This window comes from Mustelus asterias, unplaced genomic scaffold (genome assembly GCF_964213995.1).
Source record: "Mustelus asterias unplaced genomic scaffold, sMusAst1.hap1.1 HAP1_SCAFFOLD_322, whole genome shotgun sequence".
In the NCBI taxonomy this organism is placed as follows: Eukaryota; Metazoa; Chordata; class Chondrichthyes; order Carcharhiniformes; family Triakidae; genus Mustelus; species Mustelus asterias.
The window spans coordinates 450,169-464,447 of NW_027590284.1; the positions used below are offsets into that span (position 1 = coordinate 450,169).

A 14,279-nucleotide genomic window follows, 5' to 3' on the forward strand; every position below is an offset into this window, starting at 1 on the left:
AACAACCCCAGTTTACCCAATCTCTCCCGATAGCTAAGACCCTCTATACCAGGCAACATCCTGGTAAACCTTCTCTGTACTCTCTCCAAAGCCTCCATGTCCTTCTGGTAGTGTGGTGACCAGAACTAGACGCAGTATTCCAAATGTGGCCGAACCATCGTTCTATACAGCTGCAACATCATATGCCAACTTTTATATTCTATGCCCCGTCCAATAAAGGCAAGTATGCCATATGCTTTCTTCACCACCCTCTCCCCCTGTGCTGCCACCTTTAAGGATCTGTGGACTTGTACACCCAGGTCCCTTTGTGTGTCTATACTCCTGATGGCTCTGCCATTTATTGTACAGCTCCCCCTTACATTAGATCTACCGAAATGCATCACTTTGCATTTATCTGGATTAAATTCCATCTGCCATTTCTCCGCCCAATGTTCCAGCCTATCTATATAAGAACATAAGAACATAAGAAATAGGAGCAGGAGTAGGCCATCTAGCCCCTCGAGCCTGCCCCGCCATTCAATAAGATCATGGCTGATCTGACGTGGATCAGTACCACTTACCCGCCTGATCCCCATAACCCTTAATTCCCTTACCGCTCAGGAATCCATCCATCCGCGCTTTAAACATATTCAGCGAGGTAGCCTCCACCACCTCAGTGGGCAGAGAATTCCAGAGATTCACCACCCTCTGGGAGAAGAAGTTCCTCCTCAACTCTGTCTTAAACCGACCCCCCTTTATTTTGAGGCTGTGTCCTCTAGTTTTAACTTCCTTACTAAGTGGAAAGAATCTCTCCGCCTCCACCCTATCCAGCCCCCGCATTATCTTATAAGTCTCCATAAGATCCCCCCTCATCCTTCTAAACTCCAACGAGTACAAACCCAATCTCCTCAGCCTCTCCTCATAATCCAAACCCCTCATCTCCGGTATCAACCTGGTGAACCTTCTCTGCACTCCCTCCAATGCCAATATATCCTTCCTCATATAAGGGGACCAATACTGCACACAGTATTCCAGCTGCGGCCTCACCAATGCCCTGTACAGGTGCATCAAGACATCCCTGCTTTTATATTCTATCCCCCTCGCAATATAGGCCAACATCCCATTTGCCTTCTTGATCACCTGTTGTACCTGCAGACTGGGCTTTTGCGTCTCATGCACAAGGACCCCCAGGTCCCTTTGCACGGTAGCATGTTTTAATTTGTTTCCATTGAGATAGTAATCCCATTTGTTATTATTTCCTCCAAAGTGTATAACCTCGCATTTCTCAACGTTATACTCCATTTGCCATATCCTCGCCCACTCACTCAGCCTGTCCAAATCTCTCTGCAGATCTTCTCCGTCCTCCACACGATTCACTTTTCCACTTATCTTTGTGTCGTCTGCAAACTTCGTTACCCTACACTCCGTCCCCTCCTCCAGATCATCTATATAAATGGTAAATAGTTGCGGCCCGAGTACCGATCCCTGCGGCACGCCACTAGTTACCTTCCTCCAACCGGAAAAACACCCATTTATTCCGACTCTTTGCTTCCTGTCGGATAGCCAGTCCCCAATCCACTTTAACACACTACCCCCAACTCCGTGTGCCCTAATCTTCTTCAGCAGCCTTTTATGGGGCACCTTATCAAACGCCTTTTGGAAATCCAAAAACACCGCATCCACCGGTTCTCCTCCATCAACCGCCCTCGTCACATCTTCATAAAAATCCAACATGTTCGTCAAGCACGACTTTCCCCTCATGAATCCATGCTGCGTCTGATTGATCAAACCATTTCTATCCAGATGCCCTGCTATCTCCTCTTTAATAATGGATTCCAGCATTTTCCCTACTACAGACGTTAAGCTGACCGGCCTATAGTTACCCGCCTTTTGTCTCCTTCCTTTTTTAAACAGCGGCGTAACATTAGCCGTTTTCCAATCAGCCGGCACGACCCCAGAATGCAACGAGTTTTGATAAATAATCACTAACGCATCCACTATTACCTCTGACATTTCTTTCAATACCCTGGGATGCATTCCATCCGGACCCGGGGACTTGTCCACCTTCAGTCCCATTAGTCTATCCTGCTGCATTCTCTGACAATGTTCATCACTATCCGCAACTCCAGCAATCTTTGTGTCGTTCGCAAACTTACTGATCACACCAGCTACATCTTCCTCCAAATCATTTATATATATCACAAACAGCAGAGGTCCCAGTACAGAGCCCTGCGGAACACCACTAGTCACAGACCTCCAGCCAGAAAAAGACCCCTCCACTGCTACCCTCTGTCTTCTATGGCTAAGCCAGTTCTCCACCCATCCAGCTAGCTCACCTTTTATCCTGTGAGATTTACCCTTTTGCACCAGCCTGCCATGAGGGACCTTGTCAAACGCTTTCCTAAAATCCATATAGACAACATCCACGGCCCTTCCCTTGTCAATCGTTTTTGTCACCTCCTCAAAAAACTCAACCAAATTTTTGAGGCATGACCTCCCTCGTACAAAACCATTCTGTCTATCGCTAATGAGATTATTCAGTTCTAAATGCACATATATCTTATCTCTAAGAATCTTCTCCAACAACTTCCCCACCATGGACGTCAAGCTCACCAGCCTATAATTATTTGGGTTATTCTTGCTACCCTTCTTAAATAACGGGACCACATTTGCGATCCTCAAATACTCTGGGACCTCACCTGTGTCCAGTGAAGAGACAAAGATTTCTGTTAGAGGCCCAGCAATTGCATCTCTCGCCTCCCTGAGGAGTCTAGGATAGATGCCATCTGGCCCTGGGGATTTGTCTGTCTTAATGTTTCCTAAAAAACCTAACACTTCCTCCCTTGTAATTGAGATTTTTTCTAACGGGTCAACACATCTCTCTGAGACACGACCAGTCAACATGTCCCTCTCCTTTGTGAATACTGATGCAAAGTATTCGTTTAGGATCTCACCTACTTCCTTTGGTTCTAAGCATAATTCCCCTCCTTTTCCCCGAGAGGTCCGATTCTTTCCCTAACAACCCTCTTGTTCCTAACCTATGTATAAAATGCCTTAGGATTCTCCTTAATCCTGTCTGCCAAAGACATTTCGTGACCCCTTTTAACTCCCTGTTCAGTTCTTTTCTACTTTCTCTGTATTCCTCCAGTGCGCCATCTGTTTTTAGCTGCCTGGACCTCATGTATGCCTCTTTTTTCTTTTTGATTAGACCCACAATTTCACTGGTTATCCACGGCTCCCGAATCCTACCTTTCCTATCCTTCCTCTTTACAGGCACATGCCTGTCCTGCAGTCCTATCAACTGCTCCTTACATGCCAGATGTGGATTTACCCTCGAACAGCCTCTCCCAATCAACAGCCACCAAATCCTGCCTAATCCGGTTGTAGTTCGCCTTCCCCCAATTCAGCACCTTACCCATAGGACAACACTCAAGTTTTTCCATTACTATCCTAAAGTTTACAGAATTGTGGTCACTATTTGCCACATGTTCCTCTACTGCAACTTTGATGACCTGACCGGGCTCATTCCCCAGTACTAGGCCCAGTATTGCCCCCTCTCTCATTGAACTGTCAACATATTGTTCCAAAGAACCTTCCTGTACGCATTTTATAAGTTCTTTCCCGTCCAGGCCCCCAGCCCTAAGCGATTTCCAGTCTATGTGAGGGAAATTAAAGTCTCCCACTACAACAACCCAATTTTTTCTGCACCTGTCCAGAATCTCCTTACATATCCGTTCCTCAACTTCCCGTGGGCTGTTGGGAGGCCTGTAGTATACCCCCAGCATAGTGACTCCGCCCCTCCTGTTTCTGAGCTCCACCCACAATGACTCGTTACCTGACCCCTCCATATTGTCCACCCTCTGTACTGCTGTAATATGCTCCCTAACCAGCATTGCTACTCCCCCACCTCTCCTCGCCCCTCCTCTGTCTCACCTAAAACACTTATACCCCGGAATATTCAGCTGCCAGTCCTGTCCTTCTTTTAACCAAGTCTCCGTCACTGCAACCACCTCCAAGTTCCGCGCAAGCATTAAGGCTCTAAACTCGTCTGTCTTGCCCGTGACGTTCCTTGCATTGAAGCAGATGCACTCCAGACCTCCAGGCCCACTGAGGTCATCCTCCCCCAGAATGCTCTTCCTCTTAGATAGCCTTGTCTTGGCCCCAACCTCATCCCCAGCCTCTATGCTTATTGACCTATTGTTCTTCCAACCTATTAGGTTGGTAATGATCACCTACCTAATCAGGGAGTACCATCTGTGTGTGTGTGCATATATATATATTTCTGGCAATGCACTGACAATCCTGATTCTGACTTTGTAACTGAAGCGATCTTAGGAGTGGAACTGAGTTTGTAAATAAAGGGAATCTGTTGAAGGGACAATGGTCTCTGAGGCGTTATTTCATGTACCATGTTTTGTTTAAACTCGTCCATGAGTTTTTGAGGTATATTGTTACAGACAGGGATGAAAACATGCTTTGTGACAATAAAGCTAAAAATAGTACATTTATTCATTAAGAGCACTGTCTCACGAGGAGATTTTAGGCAAATCCTAATCCAACAACCTGCTCTGAAAACTCAGCTCACATTTGACAGCTGTGACAAATTCCACCCCAGCAGCCGAGATACTCCACAAAATCCTGAAACAATAAACAGTCAAAATAAAACAAACCATAACAATCTAATAGAGAAAGTGAATTTGCCTGATCCCCCGTTGTGAATGGCTCCTTTATATCATTCCTAGATCCCAATCTTAACCAAAAATGAATCATTTCTTCCAACGGCCATACTCGGTCAGTGTACCAAGGTTTGGTGAAATCTATCAATTAGTTTGTGAGATAAATTATTTACAGCAGAATTATAGAGGGAAACATTATCTCGATCTTCAGTGGCAGAGGTACTTTCAGCACATTGACCAGTCCCGATGTTCATTCTCAGCCAGCATTACAGAGGGAAAAGGGGCGGGATTCACAGCTCAGCAAGTCAAAGTATCCTCTTTAAATGGTCAGGTCCCACAATGTATTCAGTGGCCTCTGAAGGGAAGCAGCCTGGGTTCACACTGGAAGTTCCTGTCGTCCCGCACTCAGCCGGCTTGTGCTGACTCCTGGTCCTCTGGACGATCTGTCCACAAGGATAGGAGCCTGTTAATTCATAAGGAAGCTTGCATTTATATAGTGCCTTCCGCCTTTTGGGGAACCTCAATGCATTTCACAGTCAACACTTTCCGAAGATCGGCACGTGGCAGCCAATTTGCGCACAGCAAGCTCCCACAGAAGGCAATGTGATGATGACCAGATCACCTGGTCTTACTTGTGGGATATTAATTGTGGGATAAATATCAGGCCCCAGGACATCACGGAGTTACATCTGTCCTCTTCCAGCTGTTGCTGTTTGATCTTTTATGTCCGCCTGAGAGGGAGACAGGGTTAGTGTCTCACTCGGAACATGGTCGCTCTGCCAGTCCGGCTCTCCCTCAGTACTGGTACCGGGAATGCCAGCTCTGGTTTGGAAATTCAAACCCCTTCCCCCCAGCTCCTGACTCAGAGGCAAGAGAGATACCAACTGTCATGTCGTGCTGTACAGAATCAGCTAGCTGGTAATCCAGAATTGTGGAATGGCAAGACAGAAGGAGGCCATTCAGCCCATTTTGTCTGTGCTAGCTCTCTGCAATAAAAATTCACACAGTGCCCATTTCCCCCACATCTGTCAATTTTTCCTCTTCAAAAAAATGATCCAATTCTCTATTGAAAACTATGACTGAATCTGCCTCCGAATTCTTTCATGCGTGACACATTCCAGCACATCTCCTTTGCACACACTCGAAAAATTCACATCTTTCCCCCCGTGTCGGGCCCATATTAACAGCTCCTATTGAAGTAGGTTAGGATTGGAAAGCAGGGGAGCTTATATTCAACTTGTTTTGAACCAGGATTAGACTGCACTGGGAGCACTGCCAACATCGGTGAAAGAACACCAGCCCACTGGAAGCCAAACTGAGAGACCGGCCAGTCCAGCAGAAAGAAATACTCCAACTCTCCCACTTTACCGACTGTCAAGATGAACATGGTTCAGTCCTGGATCTGATTAACAACAGAATCTAATCATTGCTTTCACTTGTGAACTTGCTGGTGTGTCACCAGACAGGATGACTGAGTGAATCCCTTCCCACACACAGAGCAGGCTAACAAACTCTCCCCGGTGTGAACTTGCCGATGCCTCTGTAGGCTGCATAACTGACCAAATCCTTTCCCACACACAGAGCAGGTGAATGGCCTCTCCCCAGTGTGAATGCGCTGGTGTCTCAGAAGGGTGGATGAATCTCTGAATCCCTTCCCACACTCAGAGCAGATGGATGGCCTCTCCCCAGTGTGGACTTGCTGGTGCATCACTAGGTTGCATGACTGAATGAATCCCTTCCCACATTCAGAGCAGATGAATGGTCTCTCTCCAGTGTGAATCCGCTGGTGCGTCAGCAGGTTGGATGACTGAGGGAATCTCTTCCCACACTCGGAGCAGATGAATGGTCTCTCTCCAGTGTGAACTCGCTTGTGTGTCAGGAGGGCAGATGAATCACTGAATCCCTTCCCACATTCTGAGCAGGTAAATGGCCTCTCCCCAGTGTGAGCCATTGGTGCATCAGAAGGTTGGATGACCGAGTGAATCCTTTCCCACATTCAGAGCAGGTGAATGGCCTCTCCCCAGTGTGAACACGCTTGTGTGTGAGCAGGTGAGATGAATTACTGAATCCCTTCCCACACTGAGAGCAGGTGAACGGTTTCTCTCCAGTGTGAATTTGTTGGTGTTTCAGCAGGGTGGATGACTGAGTGAATCCCTTCCCACACTGAGAGCAGGTGAATGGCCTCTCACCTGTGTGAACACGATGATGAGTTTCCAATGCAGATGGGGTGCAGAATCCCTTCCCACAGTCCCCACATTCCCACGGTTTCTCCATGGTGCCGGGATCCTTATGTCCCTCCAGGTTGGATGATCAATTGAAGCCTCATCCACACATGGAACTTGAGTACGGTTTCTCCCCGCTGTGAATGGTGTGATGCTTTTTCCGGCTGTGTGAAGCTCTTTCCACAGTCAGTTCACTGGAACACTCTCACTCGGGTGTGTGTGTGTGTGTCTCGGTGCTTTTCCAGCTACACTGATGTTGAAATCATTTCTCACAGATAGAACGGGCAAACATTTCTCCTTCCACAATCGAAGGACGATGATATTCAGATCCTGATTAATTCAGTGACTGTCAGATCTTGATGTGATACTTGGTTTGAGTTTCTCAAATGCAAATCCTCTTCGAGTGTCCTGTGAAAAGGGTTCACAAAAGTTATCACTGGCAGAACAGGATAGAAATTCAGAACAGACAATTGTAGTTTCAATGGAATAGTCTTGCCTCTTCCCCAAAAGCTGTAAGTGTCCACACCACACACCATCCTCCATTCTCACTCTGCTGTACCTAATATACTCCCTCCTAATTCTCCTGATTGACAGATACATGCTTACTGCTTCTTGTCCAGGGCACAACGGCTTGAAGACCACCACATAGGCTGCTGGCTTTGTGTATGTATATATTTAATATACACTCCATCACCTGATTAAGGATACAGAAATAATGCAAGGACAAGCTTTGTTTCTGAGTGAATGTGCATGACCAGGAACCTGCTACTTATGAGAATGGTGGAATTGGACATAATCGATGATTCCAAAATGAAATTGGATAGGCACTTGAAGAAATAACCTTGCAGGGGAGCAGAGATATAGAAGGGGAATGGGACTGACTGGATTGCTCCAGAGATTGTCAGCATGGACTCAAGTTGCTGAATTGACTTTTTCTGTGCTGTAACTACAACTGGAAACATATAACGTAACTCGAGTATTATATTACAAGACTAAATAATAAATGAAGTTCATTGCAGATCGATAAATAATGTATCTAAAACATACCATATTACTCTCTGTCCTATATTAATTTACGTCCTTAAATCTCAGCATCTTCTGGGGAAACCACCCTTTTAATTGTGAACATTAGGAAAGAGGCCATCATTTCCGTGAGACAAATGAATGTATCAAGCTGAGGGAGCAAAGGATGTCAATCTCTTTAAGAGAGAGAGAGAGAGAGAGAGCCGCACGGTGACTCAGTGGTTAGCACTACTGCCTCACAGCGCCAGGGACCTGGGTTCGATTCCCGGCTTGGGTCACTGTCTGTGTGGAGTTTACACGTTTTCCCCGTGTCAGCGTGGGTTTTCTCCGGGTGCTCCGGTTTCCTCCCACAGTCTAAAAGACATGCTGGGTAGATGCATTGACAAGAACAGGCTTTGGAGTGTGGCGACTAGAGGAATTTCACAGTAACTTCATTGCAGTGTTAATGTAAGCCTTACTTGTGACAAATAAATAAACTTTAAAAGAGAGAGAGAGACCTGGGCTAACCTTTCCAGAGTCTGCAGCCTCCCTGGATTCACTTCCTTTCCCTTCAGTTGCTGCAAGTCCCCAATTTCCCCCAGAATGAGAAAAGAAATATAAATGGATAGAAAATAAAGTGTTTTACTCACAGATGTTTGACAGGGGAGGAGGTTGTAATGTGTGTGAAGCTCAATCTTCATTCAGAGGGACCTCTTTTTAGGTCAAACCAAGTAAACAAACTCAAATTAAATCAGGACAAAGTAAAAGGGGCAGCTCCCCAAAAAAGGAGGGGGAACAGCCCGAACAGAAATCAAAATGCAAAGGAAACTTAAAAACATCAAATTAAAATGTGATTATTAGGGTCAATAATGCACCCCAACCCCTGCGGTGCCCAGCGGGCGCGGAAAGCGTCAACCTCGCCCGTGGACACCGCATGCTCCCTCTCCAGGGACACCTGGCCGCGAACGTAGCCGCGGTAGAGGGGAAGACAGTCAGGATGGACGGCCCCCTCGATCGCCCGCTGCCTGGACCGGTAAATGGCGCGTTTCGCCAGGCCCAGGTTCACGAGGAGGTCGCCATCCCGACCCTCCCCTCTCCGCACCGGGTGTCCGTAGATCAGGAGCGTGGGACTGAAGTGCAAACAAAACATCAATAAAAGGTTCTTCAGGAAAACATAAAGGGAGTGCAGCCTAAGACACTCAACATAGACATGGTCCACGGACTCCACAAGGCCACAGAAAGGGCAGTCTTCGGAGCCCGTGAACCAGTGAATCCTACGGTTGTGCAGAACTGCTGCATGCATCACCCTCCACCCCAGGTCCCCGACGTAATTGGGGGAGATCCCTCCGGAGAGGGACCTCCAGCGGGGACCTCCGCCGCCCGGCGGCAACAAGGCCCGCCAAGGTGTATCCGGGCGACAGGCGAGGAGGCGGCAGTGGAAGGGGTGCAGCAGCAGCCCGCACAGGAAACGCCTCCGCGCGGTAGAAAAAGGCACGGAGGGCATTTCCGCGAGGCGGCTCAGGCTGTGGGGCACCTCACCCAGGGGAGGGGGCTGAGGCTTTGGGCCAATGTGGAATTCCGCCCGAACAGGGGAACGCTCGGGCGGGATCCCACCGCACGCCTGCGCCGTCTCAAGTTTGCGTGCAGTTTCGGGGCCGAGCACGACCGTCCTAAGGTCTAGGATGGCTTTGGCCGCGCGCCGGACGGACGTCCCCGCGCGCTCAGCCAGCACGCGGGGACTCATCCAGCCCGCTCCTCCGCCATCGAGCACGTCCCCGATTCTGGTCACCCCGGCGTCCACAGCCCCCCTCTCCGCCAGCCACCTGAAGTTATACGGCTGGAGGAGCGGATTCCTGAGCAGCGGCTCTCGCACAAGAGCGGCTACTCCTGACGGGGGAGAGCTGCGTCGCGAGGCGACCTTGTTCCAGACAGTGAGGAGGTCCTGGTAAAAGACGGGCAACTCCTGCAGGGTGGTCGAAGCACGCCCCAGTTCGATATGCAGGAGCTGCACGTCATAATTGAGGCCGTGCCACTGGCGGAAGAAATACGTCGCCATGGCACACCACTGTGGAGGGGGCTCAACGTAAAGGTACCTCTGCAGGGCCTGGAGGCGGAAGGTCGCTATCTGAGTGCGGAGGCACACCAGACCTTGTCCGCCCTCCTCAAGCGGGAGATACAGGACCGCAGCAGGGACCCAGTGCAGTCGATTGCCCCAGAAGAACCGCACGAGGGTTCTCTGGATATCGGTGACAAAGCCAGGGGGAGGGGTCAAAGGGACCAGCCGGTACCACAGCATGGAGGCGACCAGCTGGTTTATGACGCGAGCTCGCGCCCCGTAGGACAGCACTCGGAGCAGTCCTGTCCAGCGACTCAGGCGGGCGGAGACTTTGGCCTCCAGCTCCCGCCAGTTCGCCGGCCAGGATTCCTCGGCTGGGCAGAGATGGGCCCCCAAGTAGAGGAGGTCGGTCCTGCTCCAGGTGAAAGGCCTGAGCTCCTCCGGGAGGGGGTCCGTCTCCCAAGGACCGACAAGGAGTCCGGAGCACTTGGCCCAGTTGATCCTGGCGGAGGACGCGGCGGAGTACACCGCCTGGCATTCTCGCATCCTCCGCAGGTCAGCCGGGTCCGTGAACATGAGGAGCACGTCGTCGGCGTAAGCTGACAGGACCACCCCTACGTCCGGTCCGCGCAGGACCAAACCTGACAACCTCCTCCGCAAGAGGCGCAGGAATGGCTCCACGCATACGGAATACAGTTGGCCGGACAAGGGGCAGCCCTGCCGTACTCCTCTCCCGAAGCGAAGGGGCGCCGTCAGCGACCCGTTAACCTTAATCAGACACTCTGCGGCAGAGTACAGTAATCGGATCCGGGCGACAAAATGCGTCCCGAACCCGAATGCCCGCAGAGTCCCGAGTAAATACTCGTGCTCCACCCTGTCGAACGCCTTCTCCTGATCTAATGACAAGAAGGCGCCCGACAGACCAGCCCTCTGGGTGTGATGGATTAGGTCCCGGACCAGGTGGAGATTGTCATGTATGCAACGGCCCGGGACCGTGTAGGACTGGTCAGGGTGGATCAAGTGGTCCAGCACGGATCCAAGGCGTGAAGCCATAGCCCTGGCAAAGATTTTATAATCCGTGCTGAGGAGGGAGACCGGGCGCCAGTTCTTGAGCAGGTGGAGATCCCCCTTCTTGGGCAGCAGGGCAATGACGGCCCTGCGCCACGAAAGGGGCATCTCCCCGGTAGCGACGCTCTCCCCCAGGACCCCCGCGTAGTCGCTCCCCAGGACGTCCCAGAACGCCCTGAAGAACTCTACTGTCAGCCCGTCCAGCCCAGGGGCCTTGCCCCGGCTGAGGCCATTTAGGGCGCCGGTCAGCTCGGCCATCGTGGTAGGGGCCTCGGGCCTGCCGACGCCCTCCGGGCTGACCTGCGGCAGGTCCTCCCACAGAAGTCTGCGGGCATCCTCGCTGGACGGATCCGGAGAGAAGAGCGAGGTGTAATACTCCCGGGCAATGGCCCGGATGCCCTCCGGATCCGAGACGGGGGAACCGTCGTCGGCCAGCAGCGTAAGGAGCTGCTGACGGTTAGCCCGCCCTCTTTCCAGCGAGTAGAAGAAGGGGGAGCCGCGGTCCAGGTCCACCTGGAACTGGAGCCGCGACCTCACGTACGCGCCGCGAGACCTGGCAAGCTGCAGGTCCCGCAGCGCGTCCTTCTTCTCCCTGTACTCCGAACGCAGGGCCGGGTCCGCGTCAGGCCGACTGAGACGTGCCTCCAGGTCGAGCACCTCCTTCTCCAACTCCTCGAGCCTGGATTTCCGCCTCTTTGTCGACCCCCTCGCGTACCCCTGACAGAAGGTACGGACGTGAGTCTTGCCCACATCCCACCAGAGCCTCAAGGAGGGGAAGCCTCCCCGCTTCCTTCTCCAGCCGGCCCAGAATCGACGGAACGAGTCCAGGAAGCGCTCGTCCTCCAGCAGCGTGTTGTTAAAGTGCCAGTACGCGGACCCCCGCCGGATGCGAGACGGCGCAAAGTCCGCCCACACCAGGCTGTGGTCCGTGCTCGACACCGACCGCATGGAGACCGAGGACACGCCGGACACGTGCGCCTTCGAAATGTAAAGGCGGTCGAGCCTGGACGCTCCGACTCCAGGCCTCACGAAAGTGAAGGCGCTGGAGCCAGGATGGAGATGTCTCCAGACGTCCACCAAGTCGTGGGACCCGATCAGGTCCCGCAACTTCACCACCGCCGGAGTGCGCAGCCAGGGGCCGGTGCGGTCCCGTGCCTCGAGGAGGCAGTTGAAATCTCCCCCGAGGATAATGCATTCGCCCCCCGCGATGGTGTCGATGTGAGCGGACACTTTCTCGTAGAAAGTCGTTTGCTGCGGTCCAGCGGTCGGGGCGTAGACATTCAGCAAGTGAATGACCACGCCCCCCTCACGGACCGTCAAGTGCAGCAACCGGCCTGGCACCGGCTCCTTGACCCCCAAGATCTCCGGCTTATAACGCGGGGCCAACAAGATAGCCACCCCGCAAGAAGCGAGCGTGAGGTGGCTCATGTAGACCCCCCCTCGCCACTCCAGGAGCCATTGGGCTTCGTCTCCCGGAACGGTGTGGGTTTCCTGCAGGAAACACACCGCATACTTCCCGTCACGGAGGACCGAGAAGTTCTGGAACCTGCGGTGTGGCCCACTGCTGCCGTTGATGTTGAGGCTGGCTATGGTCACCTTCATGTCAGCAGCTTTGTGCCACCGTCACCACTGAACTAGGTGTGTGGGGGGGCGCTGGCGCAATTCTCACCAGTCCACCCCCCACCTTTTCGAGCCTGTGGAGGAACCGCAGTACCCAGCGCCGCTCTATTTTCTCCAGGCCCGCGGAGGCATGCGAGCATGCCTTCACGGACCGGACGAGCTGCGCCAGGTCCGGCCAGCGGCCGAGGGCTAGCCGGATTATGTCGGAGCGACCGGAATGGCTACGGATAAAGACCCTGAGGTCCTTGGAGGGGATGAGGGACGACTCGGTGGGGGGCACGAGGGAGTCCCCCGCCTCACTCTGGGCAGACTCTGAAAGTGTCCCCGTGCCCTCCACCGAGCCGCTGACCTCCTCAGGGCGGTCGCCCCTCGACTCCGAGTCCCCCGCCGCAGGACGTACGGCGGGCGGCACGGAGCCACCAACTAGCCCTAGCCCCTCCCCGATCCCACCCCCAGGATCGGTGGAGGAGGGGTTCCCCCCGGGCTCACCTTTCCCGGATTGCGGGCCCCCGTGCGACGGCGGCCCAGCCGCCCCCCCCGCCCCAGACGCTTGGACACCCCCCAGGTCCGGTGTATCCTTCGGACTGAGGTTGGGGATGTCCAGCGTCCAAGGTCGGGACGGAGAGGACGAGTGGATCGTCTCTTCGCCACCGCCGCACGAGGACATGAACATTGGAGTGTCGCCCCAGTCCCCCGACAGACTGAAGAAGAACTCCGGGTTGTAACCGGCCGGGTGGAACGGAACCGTGGGGGTCCCGCTGCCACCCGGCCCCGGAGACTCCTCGCCGGGGGACTGAGGCAACACATGCTTCGATTTGCAGGGTGCCTTGCCCCCTTTTTTCGCGGGACAAGGCACAAAGACAGGTGGGGGCACGGCAGGAGATGACTCACAAGGGGGGAGGGGCACGCAGACCTCGAACTCTACGGTGCCCGGGGGGCCCCGCCTCTTTTTGTTAACCTGCCCTCGGGCAGGCGAGGCCCCTCGCCCTCCGCCCCTCTTCGCCTTGCCGCGCCCCCCCTGCTCTCCCGTCACCTCCCCCCGAGGTGGCGGCGTCGCCAGTTTTGCCGGCTCGGGGTCGCTTACCCCCCCATGCTCGGGCCCATGATCCCGGGCGCCGGACCCAGCACTAGGCCCCGGAGAGCCCACGGGCCCGGCAGATGGTGGTGGTGGTGGGGGGGGGGCGCAGGTGGAGACTGAGGCGGTCCCCGAGCCGGCTGCCGGGGTGGTTGGGGTGTTTTCCCTGGGGGCCGGGGTTCCGGTACCCCCCTTCTTTTTTGTAGGTCCCTTATGGGCCTTTTGGCCGCGCGGGGGCTCCGCTCCCCCCCCGCCGGCAGCTGAGGTGGCAGCTGCTGCCGGCGTGGCCTCCCCTCGCGGGGGGGCAGATGGTACTCGTTTGGGGGGAGAGGGGGCTGCGGTGCCAGCTGCGGCCGCCTTGGGTTGGTGGTCGGCGGCCTTGGAGACGGGGCAGTTTTTCCGCACGTGCCCCGCCTCCTTACAGGCATGGCACCGCACACCGTCCGCGGACCAAAAGACCCGGTACGTGGTCCCCTCGTGGGGGACATTGAAACCTCCCTCCAGTTCCTCCTCCCGGGCCAGGCGGACAAAAACCTGGCGCCGGAAGGAGTATATGTGGCGGAGGGAGGGGTCCCGAAGGC

General features: G+C 53.6%; 1 protein-coding gene across 1 annotated transcript in view; it reads right to left on the reverse strand.

The window, feature by feature from the left end:
- Positions 1 to 6,844, reverse strand: part of LOC144486357 (uncharacterized) — a gene marked incomplete at its 5' end in the record, with an annotated part of 39,193 nt that extends 32,349 nt beyond the window's left edge. Inside the window, 2 exon segments of the mRNA XM_078204388.1 lie at positions 6,250 to 6,605; positions 6,608 to 6,844. Of these exon segments, the coding sequence (XP_078060514.1) occupies positions 6,250 to 6,605; positions 6,608 to 6,844 (593 nt within the window).
- Positions 6,845 to 14,279: the final 7,435 nt, after the last annotated feature.